This window comes from Serinus canaria, chromosome 5 (assembly GCF_022539315.1).
Source record: "Serinus canaria isolate serCan28SL12 chromosome 5, serCan2020, whole genome shotgun sequence".
Lineage (NCBI taxonomy): Eukaryota > Metazoa > Chordata > Aves > Passeriformes > Fringillidae > Serinus > Serinus canaria.
In genome coordinates this window covers 13,703,748-13,726,831 of record NC_066319.1, presented here as the reverse complement: position 1 = coordinate 13,726,831, position 23,084 = coordinate 13,703,748, and the positions used below count along the sequence as shown (strand labels likewise).

Genomic DNA, 23,084 nt, shown 5'->3' with positions numbered 1-23,084 from the left:
TACTCACTGTGCAAGTTTGAGGAGTTGCTGTTTCTCTAGGCAACATAAAAGGTGAGGCTGCAGCTCCTGTCATGGCTTCAGCTGTTGCCAGCCCATCAGAAAACGTTGTAGGCAAGCCATGAAGTGTTTTGGTAGATGAAGTAGATGAGGAAACTGATGGAGCTGCTGTGTCATTTGGATGATCAGGTATCACTAGAAGTGAACTCACAGATGGTGTCTGCATCTCAGATGTTACTCCAAATTTTGAAGTTTGAGTAGTACTGACTGATGATGGAGCTACAGAAGAAAACACTTTTGATTCAGCAGGTGAACGTGCAGTGGACAGAGCTGAAGTTGTGTTTGTGAAATACAGAGGGTGGAATGTCTGAGGTGTAACAGTAACACCCTGAGCAAGGACAGACTGGAATCCTGCCGTCAATTCTGACTCTTCAGACTTCACTGTGCCGAGGGGCATGGCTCCTTTTGCTTCTGAAACCACAGAAGGAGAGCTGGAGATGGGCTCTGTGACTGCTGCTGCTTTGTCTGAGGCTGCTGATGCACTACTGAGGTTTTGCCCAGCAGGGCTGATGGCTGGAGGGGCTGAAGCTGCACCTGAGGAATGAGCCTCCATGGACAAGGCTGTCCTTGGGAGGGTCACGGAGCTGGAGAGGGTGGCTGGAGGCGTGACCTGCTTAGGCAACACCACAGCTTCCTCTGTACCACTTTCCCCTGATGTGGAGCCCAGTGCAGCAGGAACTTCTGTTGTTCCTGGTGGCAAAACCATTGAAGAGGTTGACTGAGAATCCGATGAAGGAGATGCTTCAAGTGTTTGTCTTGACTCAAGGGATTTAGTAAACGAGGCTTCACGTGTTAATTTTAGATCTGTATCTGTCTTTTGCGTGGAAAATGAAGGAATCTGTTCTTTTTTAATTGCTGTTGAAGAAGAGGAAGTGACAAGCACTTCTGGTGAGAAAGGGGGAAATCTGGTGGCGAAAATCAAGTCAGCTGTTGCTCTAGCTGGGACTGTAGGATGCAAAACAGAAGTTCTTGATACAAGTGGCTGTGTGACTGCATCAGTTAAATGCAAATATCTTTGAGTTGGTAAAATAACTTTGGTAGGACTTACTGAGGTAGGTAAGACACTGGAATGAGTGCCTTCAGGCAGTGAGGTCTTCAAGGAAGTCAGGTCTACTGTAGCTTCAGTTGTGCTAAAGACAGGTTGTGGCTGACCAGGGGATTTTGTCAGAGATTCTGCAGGATACTGGTGAACTTGGCTCGCCAAGGAAGGTTCAGAGGTCTGACGGCCAAGTTCTGCAGTCTTTTGAGTAGAAGAAGGTGGTATAACAGTGGTCCTTGTGGTCTGTACCAAAGGTGGTTTAGCCCCTGAAGATGTCTGCAAGGAGAAGGGGCCTGCTGAAGATGGAGGCAGGGATGGCTGAGCTGCAGCTGCTGGAGTTTTCACTGCCTCTGTCAGACTTTGGACTGCAGGTTCTAATGCTGTAGAAACCATTTTAGTTTCTACTGAATATTTTGGGATGGTTGTTACTTCTGGTAGAAGTTGGGTTAAAGGTGAAGAAACTAATTTATCTCCTAGATACTGAGAGGTGGAGAAAGTGTAAGAAGGCTTTGTTACTGGAAATACAACAGAAGGGGACAGAGAGGATTTTTCTTTGCCTGTCATTATTTTTTTGGTTGTTATGAGCTGACTGCTGAATTCAGAGGTTGTGGAGAATGTGGCATCAGTGATATTCACTAATACAGAAGATAAAATAGAGAATGTTGGGACTGGAGAGGTCTTTTCTGTTGTTAATATAGATTTTGGTATAGTTGTTCTAGGATATAAAGAGGTTATTTCATGGGATGTACTCATGGGACTCTGAGTTGTCAGTGATGCTTCTTTTCCATCTGAGGGTAGCGAAGGAAGAGAAATGTTTAAAGAAATTAGAGAACCTGATGGTGGAAAAGACAAAGCAGACGGCTTTCCAGTAGAGATGGTAGCAACACTTTCTACTTGTGATTTACCAGGCAGTGTTGTCAACAATGTGGTTTCAGTCCCACTAAGGAGAGCAAGCGGAGATCCAGTGATGGATGTTCTTTGAGGTGATTCTCTTTCTGTAGCTACAAAAGGAGATGTGGTGGTTTCCTTGGCTTTCACTGCTGATGTTGTAACACTACCTGAATATGCTGGACTGCTTGTCTTCACTGTACTTGAAACCAGAGCTGACTTGTATTCAGTAGATATTTTTCCAGAAAACAAAGTTGACTTTGTTGCTGTTTCAAGAGGGGATGTTATTTTGGATGTTGCCTTAACAGACAAAGGTGTCACACTGCTAGTCTCAGCCCTGACAGGATACTTAGTGTATAACGTAGTCAGGAACTCGGTTGTGTTTAGAACCCTGTGTAAGGGATATCCTGTAGTTGAAACAGTTTTAAATGTTTTTTTTAATTCACCTGAAGCTGGAGAAGCAGGAGTAGGAGCAGACAGTGCAGGTCTCTTGGTAGAAAGAATGAAGGATTTTTCTGTACTAGGACTAGGATGTGGTGAATAGGGAGGGAAATAGGAACTTGATGTTATTTTTGGGATTTCCTTTTTATGAGTGGCAAATGATAACAAAGCTGCTTCTGATGATCTCTCTTGGGTTTGTAGAGTTGTCACCTTTGGACCTAGAGTTGTAGTGAAAAGAACCTCTGGAGTACCAGTCAGGTGCTGAACCATTCCAAGAGGAGGTTCTGTAGTTGTCTTTCCTACTGAAACAGGTGGCATGGATGCTGGTGAAAACGTAGTCTTGACACTCTGTTTGGTTAAAACAGCTGCTGCTCCTGTTGTTGCTGCAGACACTGGCTTTAACAAAGATGAAGTAGTGAGTATAGGAGAAAATGATGTCACTGTAACATTAGCCACTGTGGTAAAAGACTTTGTCCCTTCTGAAGCTCCTGTTAAGTTTACTGGGGGTGCATATGAAGGCACTTCCAGAGGTGATGTGGAAAGCTGTGGCACATAGGCAGTAGTCTTTTCTGTTATTGATTCAAACGAACTGGGTGTAAATGTTGTAAATCTTTCTGGTTTTACTTGTGCTTCTTTCGTGGGAAGCGTTCTCGTGGCCATTTCTGATAACTCCATTATTTTAGTTTTGACTGGCATTTCTGTTGTTCTAACTACAAGTGGTGCCCCAGTAAAAACAGAAGTAGCAATTGGTTTGCTCTCTGTTTCTGTTCTTGTGGTCCCTGCACGTGTAGCAGCTGCTGTCTGAGGTTCTGTAGCCCTCGGCAGTTTGGTGGAGCCACTACTGATCAGCTGTATCCTCGTGGAAGTTTCTGAACTGACAGCAGATGGAAACAAAGGAGAAATGTCAACAGAAGCAGACAAGCTTACAGTAGATTTTGTTGTCCCTGTTGTTGTTGCAGTGCTTTTCCCAGATGTCACTTCTGTCGACTGTGAAGAAATAGCTGGCAATAAAGTTACAGCTGGAAGCGTTTTGTTGGATGTAACAGCCAAAACCTCCTGTTTCTCTGTAGTTGCTGTGAGTTGCAATTTTGCAGCAAGTGTTGTTTCTGTGTCCTCTGCTTCAGGTACAGGAAATGAAGTTACTTCTTCACTGATCTCTGCCAGACTTGCACTTGGTGTTAAACGTGGAACTGCTGGGGTTTGAATGCTGAGAAGTGAAGGTGGACTGTCATCTGCAGGTTCAATGCCTGAAAACAGCCACAAGAGAACTGCCTGAAATTCGTGAATAATTCTAGTGGAAGAGCCAGCAGAGTTCTAGGTTAACTCGTATAACTGATCTTTTCAATGGCCTTTAAACCTCTAAAACTCACAGACAAATTTAAAAATAAATTCATTAAATCATTTACTTGACATCTAATGTTACTGAAATGTTTTATGAAGAAAGAACAACTTAGTTTAAACTTTGTCCCATATTTTTGAGGAACTAAATTATTTTAACTAAAATGTATGTTTGGTGAGTTGAAGGTTCACATAACTTAGGTCACAGTACACTGATATTTGAAATTATGGTGAAAGAGCTTATTAATTATTAAGCTAAGTCTAACATATGTTTTTTATATATATATATATATATATATATATAAGTTTTCAGACATACAGTCTTCAAAATACACGCATCTTTGAGTGATTTCATCCAGCAACATGTTGAGAGGACAGGCGGGGATGCATCCTTCCACTCTAAAAGAAAAACAATTAGTGTTAAAAGAAAAACAATTACTAGTCAAATAGTATCTTCTGGATGAAGCATTCCATTTCAGGAAAAGAATCTATATGTGAAGTATGTTTAAGCAAACAGTCTGGTACACCTCAGTGTGCTCCTTCAAAATGCCATTGCCATGACCTCCTCTCCCGCTCAGATCTAAGGGAAAGCATGAACTCTGTGACACTCAGCTTTTGAAACAAACAGTCACAGGTTCAAGAGTGAACGCTACTGCTATCACAAATACACAATATTTTTATATGTCAAAGTCTGAGTGTCAGTTTTACCAGATTTAGCACAAATTTCACTTCACAGGAAAAAAGCGAGGCCAGATATAGCTGTTGCAATGACATAATGGAAAAGCAAGGGCACAACTGTTTGAAACAAAGTTGTGATAACCTCTCTCCATTAATGCTCTGTAATACTCCCAAAATGAAAGTTACAAATATAGCAGTCATTCCAGAACCTGACAGTACACTAAAGGCTGAAATGTCATGTTTATGTGGCTACAGCAGCAGGTTTTATTCCATTTCTTTCCTCTTTCACTTACCTCCTTACCCAAGAACACAGTCCATGACATGTTAAGTATACATTTGGGCCCTCATATTCCCATTATCCTTCTTAAGTGTCTTGCCCAAATTGGACTTTTCCATAAAAATACAGACACTTACTTAGGAACTGTCTGACAGTTTTTTCCCAAAGGGTCCCTGCATGTCTTGAAGCAAGGGCTTGTGCAGGCATCATATCGCCACTCACAAGTGGAACGGGACAGAAGCTTAAATTTGACATCTGAAAAACAACAAAGACCTGTTATTCCCATATTTCTTTAAGCACTCACAGATAGATATCACTAAGAGGCATGCCTTACATTCACTGTAGCACCTACACAAGCAGTGTTTATTGAAGGACTTTCAAGTCACACAATAGAAACACAAATCCAAATGCACTCCAGCCCTCCCCACCTCCATGCAGAACAGTTCCCTGCACAATGCTGGATGAGCCCAGTGGCTCTCTCAACACCTGCAAGATTTACATGCTGTATCTGGATTTCAGTCCCTGCACTATGACAGCCCACCCCAGCTCTTCCAGCAGCAGCCAGGGCAGGGCAGTGACATTTCCTGTACAATCATGCCTGCAGAAGATAATCATCATCATCATCATCATCATCATCATCATCATCATCCTCTACGAGTCGCCTCTAAACTGGTAAACCTGAGCTCAGAGCAATGTTGTTCAGAGCCTACAAAGAGTAACTGCTCTTAAACAATGTTTACATTAAACACCAGAAAGAAATTGCTAATTACTTCGAAAGAATTTCCATTTTTTGTGGCTCTGAAGTATTTTTTAAGTTTTCCTGATCTTTGCTGTACTGAGATAGAAGGAGTAGCTCTTTTACATCTTCTTGAAGACAGTGAAATTTTCCATGAAGATACTGAAAAATTTTTAGTCCTGCAATTTAGGGAATCTGCACTTACAATTAATTATCTCTGTCATTATTAACCATTAATGTCTTCTCTTAAAATACAAATAGTTCTCTTAAAAATAGAAATCAAACCCAGACAAAAGGGTGTGTATGTTGCCATCTAGTGTTATCCCTTTTACATCTCATTTTATCCAGGAATGTAATTTGTCACTGCTTTTAAAAACGCAATTCTTATGACAGTAAAATATGCATTTATTATGTTCTCATAAGAAGTACATGCAACTGAACTCTTCTGTGATCCCTTCCAGTGCCACCAATGTAAGTTACATAAATCTAATGGAGGAAGGGAATTTTTGCCATACATTTTAGTGACTGATGTACGAGGTCTTGTATGCATGGGCTCGTTGAGTGGTAAGGTTTAAGGACAAAAGAAAATACATAGCAGAAATACAAGGTCTAAGGAAAAAAAAGAAGACATATGGCAGAAAGACAAAACATATCAGAGACCTGCTGGCACAGGCAATCACCAAAAGCAGTGATAACAGTAAATAAATTCAAGTTGAATCTAGGAAATCTCATTCATTAGTCTACCCTAGATTAAGTAAGGAGACAAATCCAAAACTTTTTACTCTGGCCACAGAACTCACCATTAACCACAGAATAAGTTTCTAACACAATAAAGGTACAAGCTTGCAGAAGACAGACTGCAACCTGATGAAGAATGACAGTTTCTCAATTTAGCAGAATGGTGGCCATGAATTAACACTTCCAAATGCTGGGATTAACATACCATCTCGCATTCTCCAAAGGAACCTTGACTTTTATGGAATGATAGCCACGTTTTCCTCCAGATTTCCTACAGACTAAGCTCACAGAGTTTGGTGGTGTTGCATGCCTTGGTAGGATTTAGGGTGAATCTACACATAAATGCATAGCATTTGTTGAGTGTTTCATAAATGCTGCTTTCAGTCAAGGATGAAGTCACGCTTGTTCACAAATTTTGTCTCTACTTCTACAAAAACAACTATGGACAACGGAAGAATTTGTGAACCTGCTCATAAAAAAATTGCTTCCAAAGAGTTGTAGAACCAAAGGACATTTAATTTTCCAGTCAAGGGATTTTAGAGAATGGAGAATGCCAGGACAAGCTGTACCAGTGTTTTTTAGTGTGCAAACTACAATAAAGAGCACACCAAATCACCTCAGCAAGAGTGGAGCATTTGTATGAATTGCTTTCCTTTTTCTCAGAAAACTTTCAGGATGTCTCTGTAAACCCATAAGGTTTGAGGATATCTGTGCTTTTTTATGAATTGTGGGAAAATTCTTTAGAGTATTAAGAAAGCATCAGTTGAATAATTCATCATATTTAGAGTTTTCACTATTGTCAACCTAACTTCTGGAATGCCTGAGCCTCCCAAGCATCAGGCCACTGTAAAACAGAACAAAGCAAAAAACAGCACAAACACATCTGCTCTGCACTGGTGCAGCCTCACCTCAAGCCCTGAGTGCAGTTTTGGTCACCACAACATAAAAAAAGGACATTCAGCTGTTAGAGAGTGCCCAGAGGAGCAATGAAGATGGTGAAGGGCCTTGAGAGGAAGCCACATGAAGAGTGGCTGAGATCACTTGGACTGTTCAGCCACCTCCACCACATGCTTCCCATTTTTTTAATACTAAAATTCCCCTTCCAGCAACCAGTAACACGAGCTCACTGCAGCCTGAGCAACAGCAGAGTTCCCTCACCACAGAACAATGATTTGCAGTTTACAGAGAATGAATCAAGCTTCTCACACCAGGCATGTGTTCCCCAAAAGGATTCATGGTGGCATCTGGAGACAGCCATGTGTCTCCTTGTCAAGTCTACCAGCACTTGTCTCTCTCTTTGACAGGGTGACACAGCAAATCCTTCCCAAAAAGGTGACTGATGTCCTGGGTGGCAGTGGCCCCAGCTGGGCCATGTGCCAGCTGAGCCCACGGTTCTCTCACCAACAGCAGCTGGGCACATCAACACGCAGAAACCATGGTGGGAGCACAGGGGTGAACGTGGCCAAAGACAGCACATCAAAAGGTACTTCCCAACTCCAGTGCTCTCACACCTTCTTGAACACCAGAGAAGAATTTTCTTCCCTGTAATTCATGATTTTCTTCTTCGTGGCTTTCAAAAATAAAACTGGGATGACAACAGCAGTAGCTACCATTTAATGAAGTTTTTGCTATTTTATCACTGACAGACCACGAGGTTCTGCTGAGCCAAAACCATCATTATTAGAAACTTAGCCACTTCTTTTTCTGAGTTGACAATTTTTACTGTTCACAAGTCCACCTGACCTTAATTTTCTATGCTAACTTTTATGCCACTGTGTCAAAACTTGCCATTGCTAGAATTTCTGTAATAAGAACAATTCCAAGTTATGCTCAAAAAATGGCTATTCCCTTAAAAACAACCCTTAAAATTTGATATGTTCCAGTGTTAATAAAAGGTTGTATTTAAAATAAACGTCTAAAAAATAATTTTAAAAATAAAGTATTTGGATTTTCATTCTTACCCGATGCTTTTTTCTTTTTTTTGCTACTTTAACACAAATTTTTTTTAAAATCGAGTAGGCCCAAAAATTGCTTTAGAATTAGTTCTATTTATAATGGAGGCCAAACTCTGCTTGGTAACTTAGATTGCCTGTCTCCTCAGTTACAAGTTTAGAAACATGAAACCCTATCTACCTACTTACACAAACGAGTAACAAACCCTGCTCATGGCTTCTAAGTTTCTGCAATGAGAAATGTAAGCAAATATCACGGGAAAAACTAAACTTTGTGCCCAGCCAAAACATGACTGGAAGCAGAATGCAATTACCTGCTCTCATCTACGTGCAGTTCAGTTTACTATTTCAATGTTAACGCAACTCTGTAATCTCCTCCTATTTATTCAGCCAAAAACGGGAGGTCAAATGTTTGCGTTTGCAGCATAAAAAAGGAGAGATGTTGTTGCACAGAAAGCTCAGTCAGATTGCAGGAGCTACCAGGCAGATGTGCTCAGTGGCACACGGGGGATTTGCAGGTACAGCAGCGGTTGCTCAGCATTTTCCAGCCCCACGTCGCAAACTTTTGGGCCAACAAAGCGCACGAGCTCAAATTAAACTCAACAGCAACCCATCATGAGTGAATCAGGACACTCCTGAAAATTAATTCTAATTATGGAAGTGGATTAGAGTAAATTGATGTTAAAATAGCCAGTAGTGTCATGTGTAAAACCGACTTAAGGTAAAAAGATGGTTTTGTAAAAGACTTTTTCATTAAAGTTAATTTAATTTTCAGTTTTGCACCATGTTTCTGAATGGGACTGAGTTAATTAAAACACCAAGATTAGAAGTGCTCTGTGTGAAACTTAAACACTGAAAAATGCCTCTGTGCAGTGGGCCTATACTTAGTGCATCTTGATATTTTAATTTTAGCTGAAAATTCTCTCTAAAACAGGCCTTATATTTACAGCAAGTTAGCTATTAGAGCACATAACTAGCATTAATAAATACTTTGCTGTAGAATGTATAGGGGGTAAGTCACATTTTCATAACAGACATAAAAATAATTCATAGTGATCCTAAATGGGTGACAATTATATGAATGATAAAAGGTGACTAGTTGGAGCATATTATTTTTCAAAAGGGTAAGAAAACAGCAGATATATCCATAAAAAGGTCACTAATTCCCTACATACACTGACTTCCCAGCAATTTTAAATGGGAATTGATGGCTCTTACATGACACCTTTGTGCTTGTGCACCTGGTAGTAGTAAGGGTATTTTCTTTTGACTGAATTCATACCAATATGTTTGCCACCAATAAATTTCCTGAATAGATGGAAAAAAAAATTTTATTATGAATAAGTACACACTACATATCAAATTCAGTTTTCTACTCAATTTCCTCAAATGTTTGTGGGAGCAGGAGAGCAGAAAAAGTAAAGTATATTGAAAACAACCCAATTTTAAAGCTGAAGTGACTTCTCACGGCAAACACTCCCCAGCCTTGGTGTGTCCCACTGTGACAATATTTATTGCGATGAAACTGGAAAAAGTGACTCGTCAGCTGACTTTAAACAGACGTGTGTCCACTGCTCTGGTGATCAGGTCACTTAAAATTCTTCCTTTTGCATGTGCGTCACAGAGCACGGAGAAGTCTCATGAGGAGCTTTCTGGCCAAGGGGATTTACTGGGCCTATTATTCTGCTCCTGATATTTCTCCTCCGATTCCGCAGGAATAGCTGCTCCCAGTTCAAGAGTTTCTGATCTAATATGCAAAGCATTTACAACAGTCAGCAGGAAACCCAATACGCTTTTGCCTGCGCACTCTGGGGCTGGTGTAACTTTTCCATTAACTTAAACAAATGCTGCTGTATTTTTAGACCATGTAATTACCCTACATCAGCAGGCTGGCCCTTGTGAGAGTACACTGGAGAAAGATTGGAGCCCTATGCTCCTCTGCTTATAAAACTCTGAAACCCAAGCCCTCGGATGTGGTGATTAATGAAATACCTCTTGATCATTTGATCTGATCCCACTTGCTGAGGTAAATTGTTTTAGTTTTCCATTGGCATAAATAGGATTTTTCGGGATAATGACTGGAGGGTAAAGACTTCACACTTGAAAAGACATACCATTCTGTGTTAATGGACGACCACTGAGAATTGGAACGTGCTTTAACCTTCTTCATTCCTCCCTCAAAGATAAAAGACTGAGGAGATATTTTTGTTATGTCCCAAAAAAGTGCCTTGCTTGAAATGCTGTACGAACATCCTGGTAATAGCATTAGCCCTCTAATTCTGCCGCTCAAAAACCTCAACAGCTCTGTGATTACAAGCATTTGTCAAGAGGCAACAGGCATTTGGCAATGACAAAATCTGTCATTTTTCTGAAGTTGGAGTGTGCCAGTCAACAGCTGCATTAGGCTGTCAGCGTAATGCACTGCAGAACACGGGCAGATTCACAATGACACCATTAACACTTTAATTCAGTGTTTTGATAACAAGAAGCTCCACGAGGCGTACAGTTGGCCTCTTCTGTCACAGAAATCAGAGGTTGCCTCAGGTTTGTCTGTGCCACAATTCAACATGGTCACTGTAAAACATGGCCAGGCCATGTTTCATACAGCATTTCATTTCCTTTCTTTGCTTGTAAAATACACTTCAGTTCCAGAGAATGAACAACTGATTTTAAACCACAGCATTGCCAGAAACACTTATTAAAATACTTCTGCTAAATAAATAAATAAATAGTTAATGCATTTAAAACTACAGTACAATAAAATTCTTAGAACATAATCACTTGCAGTGATTTTGGAATTATATACACTATGTTTGTTTCCAGCAAGTAATTGTTGTCCCTGAATTTCATTACTGAATATGTTTGAGGCATCTAATGTGCTAAAGCAAGTAAAAGCTAAAGCAAAGAATAGTTACACGAATAATCTGTTTTGCTTTACTTTATACACCAATACAACTTGCATGTTTTCCCTGACCTCCAAAGCCACCTTCACTTCCAGTGCATGGTTCCACTTGTTTAAGAATATGTAAAAACTGCAATTCTTAGTGTTTCTTTTCCTTAAAAAAAAAAACAAATAACAAACAAAAAACCCAACAAAAAAAAAAACCATAAAGAGAAATAGCTTGAATTACATGATTTTTTTTAGTGTGGTCATCTCTGGTAGGAGCAACATCTGCAGCCAGCTCCTAAGAAATGATCCTCAGAGTGAATATCTTCTTCATTTCCTATCCTATGCCTCAGTGAAATGTAACTGTTATGGGAATGGGAATATCACAGGCAGGTAGAAATGCCCTCACAGCAGTCTGTTTTGTATTCAAAAGCTGTATCTGTTCAAGAAACGTTAGGGAAATTAACATCTGTATCCCCAGGAAGGGGTGAACACCCCAACTAGGTGACGAATGAAACACCAGTGGTTAACACCCCAACAGACACAGCATCTCTCAGTGGGTAGGGGATAAAAGCCAAGGTATTTTTCAGGAGAAAATGAGGTTTGAAAGGTGTAGCCTACAGGCCATGTCCTTAGCACTGGATGGCATTACTCCTGATGAGGCCACAGGGTTAGCAATGAGAATTCACTGTACAGAAATCTCTCTCTTGGCAGCAGGCAAAGGAGAGAAAATGTTGTGTACACACTTCAAATTTTAGAGATCTGTTCTTTTCTATTCCCTTTGTGACTCCATTTTTATGAGTATGAATGTTCTACTCCTAAAGAATTTTCTTACCATCTCCACAGCAAGTATTGCCCATAAACTGTACACCAGGACATGCATTTCCAAACCTGTCTGGCCAATGTGTGTTAAGCTATTTAATGGCTTTTCACAAGAAAAGAGAATCTCTTCTTCATTACAATGCTCAGGGGAAAATATTTTGAGCCTGGATGTCCCAGAGTTCCCCCAGCTCCCAGTAATGTAGGGGAGAGGTAAGCAATCTCACCACCTCTGAAAATAACACCACCATTTAGCCTGGATTTGCACAGGGAGAAAACTGCTGTTCATAACATTGAGGTGTAATCACCTACCTACAAGTCTAAAAAGAGTTGACAGTCTGAACTCATCTGAATGATGGTACTTCAAAAGCTCAACTGAAGAGGCTGAAATGTGGATGAAGAATCCTGGTTTTGCAAATGACTCAAAGGAGCTGTAACCCGACAGCCACGTATTCTTGTGAATGACAAACGTGGATCTGTTGTGAAAATCTTCTGATTTTTTCCATTTAGAAACAACAAGAGTATTATTGGAGACCAGCTGAAGAAAATAATTTGGTCTCTCAGCTGTTTCAAATGAAATCAAGCTGGAATCTGAAAAAACAAAACAGAAGAGAGCACACAGAACTTATTTATTTGCTTATAAATGCATAATAAACTAAGTTCATTCTATGTACCACTAATGACTCTAGCAGCATGAGGAATGGAAATTGGCTTTGGCCTTACCAGTGAAAACAGCCTGAATCTTGTAAGAAAATACACTATGTATGGATTGCAGAGTGCTAGATTGTGATGATTATTAAGGTTTCTAAATACTCTACAGGTTCCAACAGGAATACAAAGACATTGAGACATTTGCCTGCACCAGGACAAAGGAATATAGCCCTGCAGTCAAGCAGAACTTAATTTACTTTAATTTCCTAAGCCATTTGTTTAATAAAAACTAACTCCATCTAACTAGGTTTAAAAGTAACATTTGCCATCAGGAATTGATAGCTTAAAAGCTCAGCCTTTCATTAAAAATAAATTAGAAAACTGTATTTTGCATTCAGCTCTCTAGCTCTCCCTTTAAGAACAGAACAGCAAAGTCTTTTTTCTGGCTCATGTTCCCTCATGATACCTTACCCTGCAGTACTTCTGATTTCAAGCAGGCTCTGTACAGCCAATTGCAGGGCATCAGATCTTGAGCCTGTTACAGGCATCTGTTGCTCACAGAATTACTTCATTCTATTTTGCTGTAAACTCTGCTGGTCTCTTGAAAACAGCCATTAATCTACTGTAAAATCAACTAACCGTCCAGGACTGGCTAGCATTTCTTTAAAAAAAAAAAAAAAGCTTCGAAAACAAATGATCTCTATTAAAAGGATATATTATCACATTCTGGTGTCACACTTCTGGAAGACCACCTTGTTTTCTGAGCATGAAACCTTCAGATAATCTAAAAAACCTAGCAGTACTAGTGAATGCCTTTTTATGAATTGCCTGTAGCAAGCAGCTCTTTGATAAGTAACTAAGGACAGTCAGTGTGATTTTTAACACCTGCTGCTGTATTGTCAGTGCATTAATGCCCCAAACTCTCCATTGCCCAGGGGTGCCTGAAACTGGTAAGACATGCATTGTGCTGGGGTACCAAAGAGTCATGAATGTCCTATAGTGATACATCATACTGATTGTGCAAATTCCTCATGACCAAATGATGAAATTTCTTTTGCTCACACTGGACCATGAGCCACAAACTCTATTGGCCAGGTTAAATTCCGAGAGAGATTTTTACAGGGGAGCAGAACAGTAGGACTGACCTTCCCTTTCCAAACATAAATTGAACACAATGTACAAGTGCCTCAAAACTATGACTAATAAAAGAAATCTATCCCCAGCTATTCTGTTACATGAGCTCTTGTGTCAGTTCTACAGACAGCAGCATTAGTAATCAAAGACTTATGATTTTTTAAGTGACACAAAGCCACCTTCAGGCTATCCAAAGAGCACATCAGGGGACTCTGGTCAGTAAAATCACTGATACCCAAGTGTTCTGAGGGCATTGAAGCCGTGTATCCAGACAACTTCAGCATTTAAGTAATGTCACAAATGCTGGGCACACTCTTGTAGGCTTCCTGCACATGTCTGAAGGTGTGCAATACATCTTTCATCTGATGAAGAAGGAAGTTTCTTTCGGGGAAACTTGAATTGGCACCCAAAGGACAGAGATTTACAGCATTCAGAGTGCACATTCAACTGACTGATAAAGCAAGAAATTTTTAACCCAGGTTTATTCTTAAAGACAAGGGCAGAGTCTGCTCTGTCTTATTTAAGATGCTAGGTTAATGTGACTTTACCATGTGCTCTGGGTTTATAAAGTCCTGAAGTCAGCATAAAGCTCACTACATGCCCAGGAACAACATCATCTTCTTTCACAGGGAAAACAACGCCGTCCACCACTTCTGCTGCTATTACAAATTTCCCATCCAAGTAGCTGACCAGTTTGTATGGGCCTTTTCCCAGAGCTGTGGAGGAAAAAAACAATTATTTTTCATGTCAAATGTCACAAATGCTTGAGCTCTAAGCATTAGGGCAGAGTGAAGAAAAACTCATCTCACCACTCTGCAAATAGAGCAAGGTGCCATGCACTAAACTTGAAAGAAAACCAAAACAAACCTTTTTTAGAAAATACATGTTCTGAAAACTATCAAGAATACCTACTTTCAGTTTTCAAGATTCATGATCAGCTTCTCCTTTTTGTCCCTGTCATATGCTTTCGTTTCATAATCATTTTTTGATGTTAGCTGGCCCCTTGGTTATTTGATTTAGGATCCTCCTAAACTATTTATTTGTATGGTTGAACTGATTATACACTTCTTACTACTTTTTAAAACCTATTTTATTATTGTCCAAAGCACGAGGCATATTGCAGAGAATAAAATTTTGTTGTCAACAAGCATCAAGAAACTCCTTGAACAGTGAAGTAAGTCTTACTTGTGAAGTAAGGCAGGAAGAAATCAGCATCCTAAGCAAAGAATGGTCATATTTTATCTATTAGTAAAAAAAGCCAAAAACATGTAAATTCATTTTCTGAACCTTAAAATGCCACACCTTCTCATTTAGATCAAACTTTACTGCAGAAAAATAGTTTTGAGTTTATTTTTAAATGTTTGAAATTACTTTGTTAAGTTCCCTGTAAAAATTAGGCATTTTATGCTTCACCTGAGCAGTTCACCTCATGACCATTTTACCCACATGCCAGGACATGGTAAGCATACATCTGAGACAACTGCAGCTGTCAGCTGGGAAGCTAACAGACTTGATTCTTAAAATCTGTTCCAACAGGTTAAAATTTTGGACTGCAATTTGCAGCTTGCCTTCATACTCTGGTTCTCCAAAACCTTAATATTTATTAAGAGTTTTGGAATCCTAAGGATGCTGCGTTACAAGTAGAGCTTCAAATTCTAATGGCATGAAAAGCCAGTTAGGACACAGGTCCATGCCCACCTAAACATGTACAAAGATATCTCTTCACCTTCAATGCAGGGAGTTGAAAAACATGTTTAAATTATTACTTTAAAACTGTTCTGGAAATATCTTTATATGTTTAAGTATCCCATCTCAGGCCCATTCAGAAGTTGAGAGACCACAGCCACCAGATGAGGATTTCCCTTGACCAAAGACAAAAGGCTTCTGCTTCTAGTAGGACTGGAATAATTCACTCTGGATTCAGCACAAACTGAATACCTATTTCTGGTCTGAAAAAACGTCTTAACCTTCCTGTCTCCAAAAGGAAGTAATTCTGGGTCATCCTACTCTAAGTTATGTAGACAGGAAAATATTCAGCATGGAGATGATTTTTTTTTTGTCCACTGACAGTTCTGAAACATTCTATGTTGAATTACTGGAGAGCAATATGTTGAATACTGGACTAGAAAATAGTATAAAAATGCAAAGTAAGAAGTATACAAAACCATGTTTTTGTCAAGGCTGGTCACGTGCACAAATCTCCACTCTTTACACTAATTTCTGTCAGGGAGAATTAAGTAACAAATAAAGGTAATAACACACTTTAAAAGTATCATCTAGCTTCACCCTCACCCAGATGTTACAGGCACTGCATTTGCAGTCTAGCTGCACTAACATTGTCTATTATGAGACAGTATTTCTTTTATGAGAAAAACAAACCAAAAAGAAAACTTAAAACCTTCAATCACCTCTTATGACCAACTATCCTTTATTTAAATTAATTGAAAGTCTTTAAATGGAGATTTAGATAAAATTCCCATGCATTAGTGATTTTACTCCACTCAAAATCTTCTCAGGAGTTAATGTATGAGAAAAGGCACATTTCTTGGCCATATTTTTGGCCATGGCACAGTGCATAAGTCTGTCCTAATTTAACCTGGTCCCTTTCTGAGACCTGTCCAGGAGTGAGCTGCTGCAATATTGATCAGAAGACCAAAATACTCCATGTCACGTGGATAGACAGGCTTCTAGATGAGCTTGAGAAAGAGTTACAGCACAAATAGCAGGAGCCCTGCCCCTGCCTCACCCCAGGCTGTGCAGACACAGGCAGGGTGCTTTGGAAACAGCCTGAGCGTGGGCTCCAGGGTGACACAGCACTGCAGCACCCACTGCAGCTTCAAGGCATGGTCCAGCACCTTCCCCAAGGCTGGCACCTCTCACTGACAGCCACTCCAATGCAGCAGCAATGCTGGTCCCTCAGGAACTCCAGGCTAGGTCAGACAGACCTGAAAGGAGTGTTATTCCCCTCTGGGGACAAAAAGTTGCCATAGCTTAACAGCTGCCTCCCTCTGGGGGCTGCACGGGAGCCTGAGAGTGACTTAACAACCCTCAGAGCTCTGTGCAGCTTTGAGCTGCACTGCACCTCTAGCAAGTAGTGCCACTAGCACTTTTCAGTTGGTATTCCATTAATTGCTTCATGATTTAATTGTTTAATCATCATCCATCACTGCAAAGAAAATCAGTTAGACACATGTACTCAGGAGAGATCCGGGAATTATGAAATTAAAAGCCTTTGAAAAAGCAAAATAAAGCAGCAAAACAATCTTGACTAGTTAAACAACATATTTAACAATTTTGTATGTTAAATAACATTCCCAAATGTTTTCAGCAATACAATTGTTTTTATACAGAGATTCTAAGACTTAAATTAAAAAAAAACCAAGAGTCTGTTGATATTTTGTCACTTCCTTTAGAACTTACCTTTGTTGAAATATTCACAATCATAAGCTAAAAAAAGAAAAAGAAAAAGAATGCAGTTACAGGCATTCTATAGATAAGCAGGTTTTCTATTCCCCTTGACCATTATGCTGTGAGCCAAATGCTTGGCCAAATTAGATCATACACAAACATTTATACAAAAGTTATTGTCAAATATTTGCTGTACTGTAGATAAAACACTAATTTAAACTACACAGATGTAAAGAAAGCATTGCTTCCCAGCAGGAAATACTGAGCATACATACCTACAGCTGTCTTTTTGTGACCTCTAGTGGCTATGACTGAGCTTCACATTGAAACACACCTTTTCCATCCAAAAGTTGAGTAACCCCCTCCCTCTGTGGCCAGTTTGCTGTGTGACCCTGAGCAAGCTGCACACTCTCTCTGTATGACTGCAAAGTTAGAAAAATGCTTGTTTCCTTCCATTCTTTGCATCTCCCCTTCTTTCATCCCATCTTTGGGGAAATGTCAGCCTCCTGTTAGGCATTTCCACTAGGTGTTAGAGAAAAGGGCCTCTGATTTTCTTCTCTAAGAATTGTTGGAGAGGAATCCTAAGGTAATGACTGCCCAGCTTAAAAACTAATTTGATTTTCTTCAGAAGACCTTTATATTTCACACTTGCTCTGGGGGCTCTAATAAGGCACGTATGCTTACTAGATCCTATTAAGAAGTGAAGCTCTCCTGAAGATGGAAATCACTTGAGCTGTTGCACCTTTGGTTTGAAGGGTGCATGCTGTACCCTAACACAGACTTCTCACGACTTCTCCTTTCACGTCACAGGACAAAAGGATTGAAAGTAGAAAAGCATCACTCACAAACACAGAAAAAGCACAGAACCCAGCTAGACCAGAATGAAATTGCAGCGAGAGGCACCAGTGAGGCTTGGATTCAATTCATGGCCCCAGGTCAGCTGGTGTGACTGATTTTTTGGGTCTGGCTGCCATGAATGCAGGGCAGGGTCAGCCCTCGGCAGGGCTGGTTAAACAAACTTACGGCACACTCTGGGAGACCTCCAGTCCACAGCAACTCCGTGCTGGCAGCACTGATGGGCATAGGCTGAGACACTTGTACAGAAACACTCACAGTCACCACCTTGGCTACAGCCACAAGTGTCTGTCAAGCAGTTGGAGTAAAACCAGGTGACGTCAATCTGGAAATGAAAACATCGCTCATCAAAAACACTCCTACAGGAACTGCCAGCCTACACCTGGACACAAAGCTGTGCCTCTTCCAAAAGGCAACACATCCAACTTGGAAGAACTGAAGATTTCATGAGAAAAAATGTTCATTGGACACACCATAAAATCTTGTCCAGCACTCAGCAACACAACTGAATCAATGACTCATTAAGAGCAGGCTCGTTAAGATCCTGACATGGGCTTGCCTTTTGTAGTGTTTTGAAATATTTAAGCCCTAATAAATTGTGAAAAACCTTATTAAATAAAAGACTAAACTGACCACAAATCAGTAAAACTCAGAAATTTTAAGGAAGTCAGATATAGATAAAACGTAAGCAATCGAAGTAAATGGAAAACTCTTCTTTACACGTGAGTATTTCATATTCTCTTCATATTATCGGGCAATTTCACACAAGAATTTGCCCTTTTTCCTTACAGTATCTTCAAGTCTTGTCTTAAGTGACAAAATTTCAAAGAAAACTGTCAGTGCTATTTTTTTTATTGAAATGTTACACCTTCTACACGGATTTACATTTGAGTAAGTTTTCTAGGAATGAGTTTTTTCCATCTGACACTGCCCATTTAATACATTTATTTATATATGCATGAAAAGTGTGCATGCGTGCCATGTAACACATTTCATGAAAAGCAAGCAAGTGGTTATCCTTACATAAGTAATACTTGTGACTAAAAAGAAAATATCCCAAATTAGGTGTATTTTTGTTTTCATTAATGACAAAGAGCTTCATGTTGAAGAGTAACATTTCTCTCTGGTGCTGTGTTCACTGTCACTTGTTTCTATTCAGGACTACAACTCACCACTGGGTGGCAAGCTTCAAATGCTTCACTTAGCAGAATCCCACATTCCTTCTTGGCAAAAGGCTCTCTAAGGGGGTTCAAACTGCATGGATTTCGAATGTCAGAGCTGTCAACACACTAAACAGGGAAGCAAAATGAAGGTGAGAAATTTTTTTCATAACCACTTTGTGTTTTGAACTTGCAAATCATTTTTTCGTGCTTTTTATTTTGTTAGGAAGATGCAAAATGTGAAACAAATGTATCATTTATGAAACTAAAGCAGGACTAAGATACAGAATTAAAATCTAATGCTAATGAAGAAGAGATGGAAAATGACACTCTTTGAAGAAACATTCCACTGAAAGCAGCAGAAAAACACACACATACTTATGGGTCTAATCAGAGGTACCAGAGAGCCACATGGAATTTTTTGTCTTTCCATTGCTATGTCTGCACAGTAAAATGTTTCCCAGCCATGAAAAATCAGTTAAACTGTCAACACACTCAAAAGTGAACTCAAAGTTCTTCCATTATACCAAAATCCCACTGCTTTATTGTTCAAATGTAATCAAAAGCATTCAAAATATTGTTACAGCATTTTTCTTTACTCTCTTAACACTCTGCAGCAAAAAAGGTGATTCTTTACTTTAACAGATGATGACACCTTTAAGAAGCACTGATATTGCCATTTGTATTTCTGCCTGACTGGTTCTTTCAGGAATGAACTTCTGACTTCATTCAAGATGAATTTTATGGTATAACAGCAAAAAAAAATCTGCTAGTAAAAATATACTAGTAAGCACATTCTCTTTTTTCATGTACCTCTACAGCCGTCCAACTGTTTCCAAACTCTTGTGAGTTTGTTAATTCAAAATTATCTGGAGTCCTCAGTTCATTTACTGTCTTCAAATCAAAATTTCCACACAATCCAGTCAATTCTCCCTGAGAAAAAAATTATATATATATACACACAAATATACATTTATATAAGGTATTTTCACAAGATGAAATACTGTCAGTCATGACCATTTTCGAAACTTGCATCTTCAGCTGTTAATTATAAATTTGTCACATTTTGATCCTTTTTCAGCTAAATTTCAATCAAAAGAATTCAGCTTTTCAGTCAGAAGAATTCAGTAACAAAGCTATGGAGGATATTTTATTTTGGCAATGTCATTATTATGCCTTTTCAGTTATGAATCCCTAAACCTTTAAAAAAGGAGATGACCTTTTTGTTCAGAAAAGGGTGCTGTTAGCCAGTTATGTGGTTTTTTTAAACCTCAGCAAAATAACATCTGCTTCAGTCATGTAAGGAATGAGTACTGAAAGAGAACTTTGCCCCAAAGATATTTGTCTCTCTTGTTACAGAAGTTATACAGAAAAGACTAACTAAAAAAAAAAGAAAAATGAGAATGAATATTTTCATTGAGAAGGTAGCTGAATGCTTCTTTAATTTATTTCTGACAGTCTGTTCTCTGAATAATTATGTCTTATTTAACAAGATTTACATAAACACCTCAAAGAAATGGCAATAAGAGTGCTGACTTCCACCTACCTGCCACTGAGGCCCCATCTGCACATGGACTGTTGTTCTCTGATCCCAAAGGATGGTGATGTGCTCATCAGGAAAGTGAACAACAGTGAAAAATCCAGCTTTCCATAACTGCATTTTTTGTAGGCCATCTATGGAACTAGATAAGCTCTGTTCAAAATAAAACCAGGGAGCTTAGTATGGAAATAATATCTTGATAAAATGTTCATTTGACAGGAAACTAAACACCTAAATGAAATCAACAACATGGCTCTCTGACATGTCCAAAAGCAGACAGAAAGCCACAGAGGGGGAAATGCTTCAGCAAAAGGGGCCTGGATTTTGAATGTGAACTGTATTGTATTTTTATGATTTTCCAATTTTAAAAGTTGATTTTATATCAGATTTACAGGATGGGTAATGGACTGAAGATTAGAATGTTAATGATTCATCTGGGAGGTAGATGAGTAGTCTTAAGGCTCCTGATTATGATTTTCACTTAGTTATAAGTAATTCTGTCACAGTCATGTGCTTTTTTTGAATATGGATAGGTAAAAAGGATGCATGAAGCAGCCTCTGGAAATAAGGAATCGTCCAAATATGTCCCTAGATCACCATCATGTTTACAGCATTTTTCTTTCAATCCACTAACAATCAGACTGACACAAAATCTCAAACTTCCTTCCTATAGTCAGTCTATAAACTGTTAATAGAACTATTTATACTATATTTACTAATATATTAAAATAATAAACACTTACAGAATAGAGTTTGCAGTTTGGCCAAAACACACAAAAAATCCAGGCTGTGGAGGATACACTCCACAAGGACTGTAATTTGTTGGGATTTTTTAACTGTATAGAAATATTCCTCCTAAACATTCCAGACCTAAGCTCTTAGTTCTAGTAGAACAAATAGCAAAACTCCCACTTCAAAACTTCTAAACACTTGTATTTCTCCTAAGATATTAAACAGGAATTAAGTCTAAACAAAAGAGCTACAATTATCTCCTCTAATATTTTTGTCAAATACAGACAAGATTTTGTTTAATGTTTCCATTGAACAATCCATGAATGTGATCAGCATTCACTGTAAAGATATTTACACCTCTGCTACTGAAGTGGCACAATAAGTTTTTGGTTATGAAAGGAAGAAACACCCAGAGAAGTACATAAGCTGCTTTTTGATCAGCAGTAAAAAATGAAACTTACTGGGTTCCCAGTTTCATCGTCAAATACTAAAAGAGATTTTCCAACATTAATGAAAACGTTTTTTCTGCAAATGATTCCAGTACTAAAGCAGTCAATATTCTCTATAATGACAGAAAGGCTGGTTGAAGAAGTACCCTGAAGGAAAAAAAATAAAGTCAACTTTTAAATATACTAATATAAATATATGTATTGTTACATAGTTCAGTTAGCAGAGACCTCAGAGCAGTTTATGTTACGCACGATTCAAAGTCTAAACAACGCCAGAAATGAAAAAAACGGGATGTAGGACTCAGCAAAATGCCCAGACAGGAAGTAAGCACCGTGGTAGATTTTAACAGGTAGTTTCACACCCAGTTGTAGGGAGGTTTTCCAGAAAAGTCTCACCTTCACCAGGTAAACCTTACAGGTTCCAAGGAAGTCGAAGGTGAGCCCATCGAAGGTGCGGAAGTGGCGGTCCCCGTACGCCGTGCACATCGACGGGCAAGGCTGGAAGGTGCACTGGAACGATCCGTGCTGGCAGATGCTGAAAAATGCACCACCAGTTATGGCAATATCAGCTGCAAGCCCAGACAAATGACTACAGCACTGCACTGAGAAGCAAAGAAACAAAACCTGTGCAGGTGTGAGGAGCGTGGACAGAAGCATTTTGAAATGTTGGCTAGAGCAGGACACGTCAGTTAATTCACTGGGGAAAAAATGTCTAAGTTTCTTCTTCCATGACAATTTAAAGGCTTCAGAATATATAGGCAACACAATAAGTCTCAAAAACCCCCAAAAAATACAACCAAGAAAACCAACAAAACAAGAAACCCGGTGCAATGTGATAGAATTTATTCTCTAGTGCACACCAATAACGTGCCATACAAGGAGAGAGCCTTCTTTTTCAGCTTCTCACCAAAACTTTTTCTGTACAAGCTGAATCTTAGAGTCAAAAAGTTGCATGCCCTATTACTATAACCTCCATGCATTCTGTCCTTGAATATGAATTTCACAGAATCACCAAGGAAATGTTACAGTAGCATTATTTTGGTGCTTAGGTTCCTTAAAAGAATCATGTCGTTGAACTTGCTCTTTTTCCAGATGCCATCATCCCCAAACACCAGCCTAAGAGTTTAGGAGCTTCTAGAACAGTTCAAGTTATGTCTATGGCCACCTTAAACATCAAAGGGTTTTCACCACACATCTACAGAGTGACTGTTCAGACCTTGCTGAATTCCCTCTGCAGCATAAGAGAAGAAGTGGATTCTTTTAGCATAACAGGAGGCTTTGAAGCATTGGATATTATGGCTCTTT

General features: G+C 39.3%; 1 protein-coding gene across 1 annotated transcript in view; it reads right to left on the bottom strand.

The window, feature by feature from the left end:
- OTOG (otogelin) overlaps window positions 1-23,084 on the bottom strand; it is a 91,842-nt gene that overhangs the window by 22,755 nt on the left and 46,003 nt on the right. The window contains exons 25-36 of the mRNA XM_050975216.1: window positions 22,176-22,314; window positions 21,792-21,926; window positions 20,605-20,751; window positions 19,872-19,991; window positions 19,071-19,187; window positions 18,067-18,223; window positions 17,056-17,082; window positions 14,184-14,351; window positions 12,163-12,441; window positions 4,856-4,973; window positions 4,083-4,162; window positions 8-3,672 (exon numbers count right to left, since the gene is read on the bottom strand). Coding sequence (XP_050831173.1) covers window positions 8-3,672; window positions 4,083-4,162; window positions 4,856-4,973; window positions 12,163-12,441; window positions 14,184-14,351; window positions 17,056-17,082; window positions 18,067-18,223; window positions 19,071-19,187; window positions 19,872-19,991; window positions 20,605-20,751; window positions 21,792-21,926; window positions 22,176-22,314 — 5,152 coding nt within the window. The remainder of the gene's footprint in view (window positions 1-7; window positions 3,673-4,082; window positions 4,163-4,855; window positions 4,974-12,162; window positions 12,442-14,183; window positions 14,352-17,055; window positions 17,083-18,066; window positions 18,224-19,070; window positions 19,188-19,871; window positions 19,992-20,604; window positions 20,752-21,791; window positions 21,927-22,175; window positions 22,315-23,084) is intronic.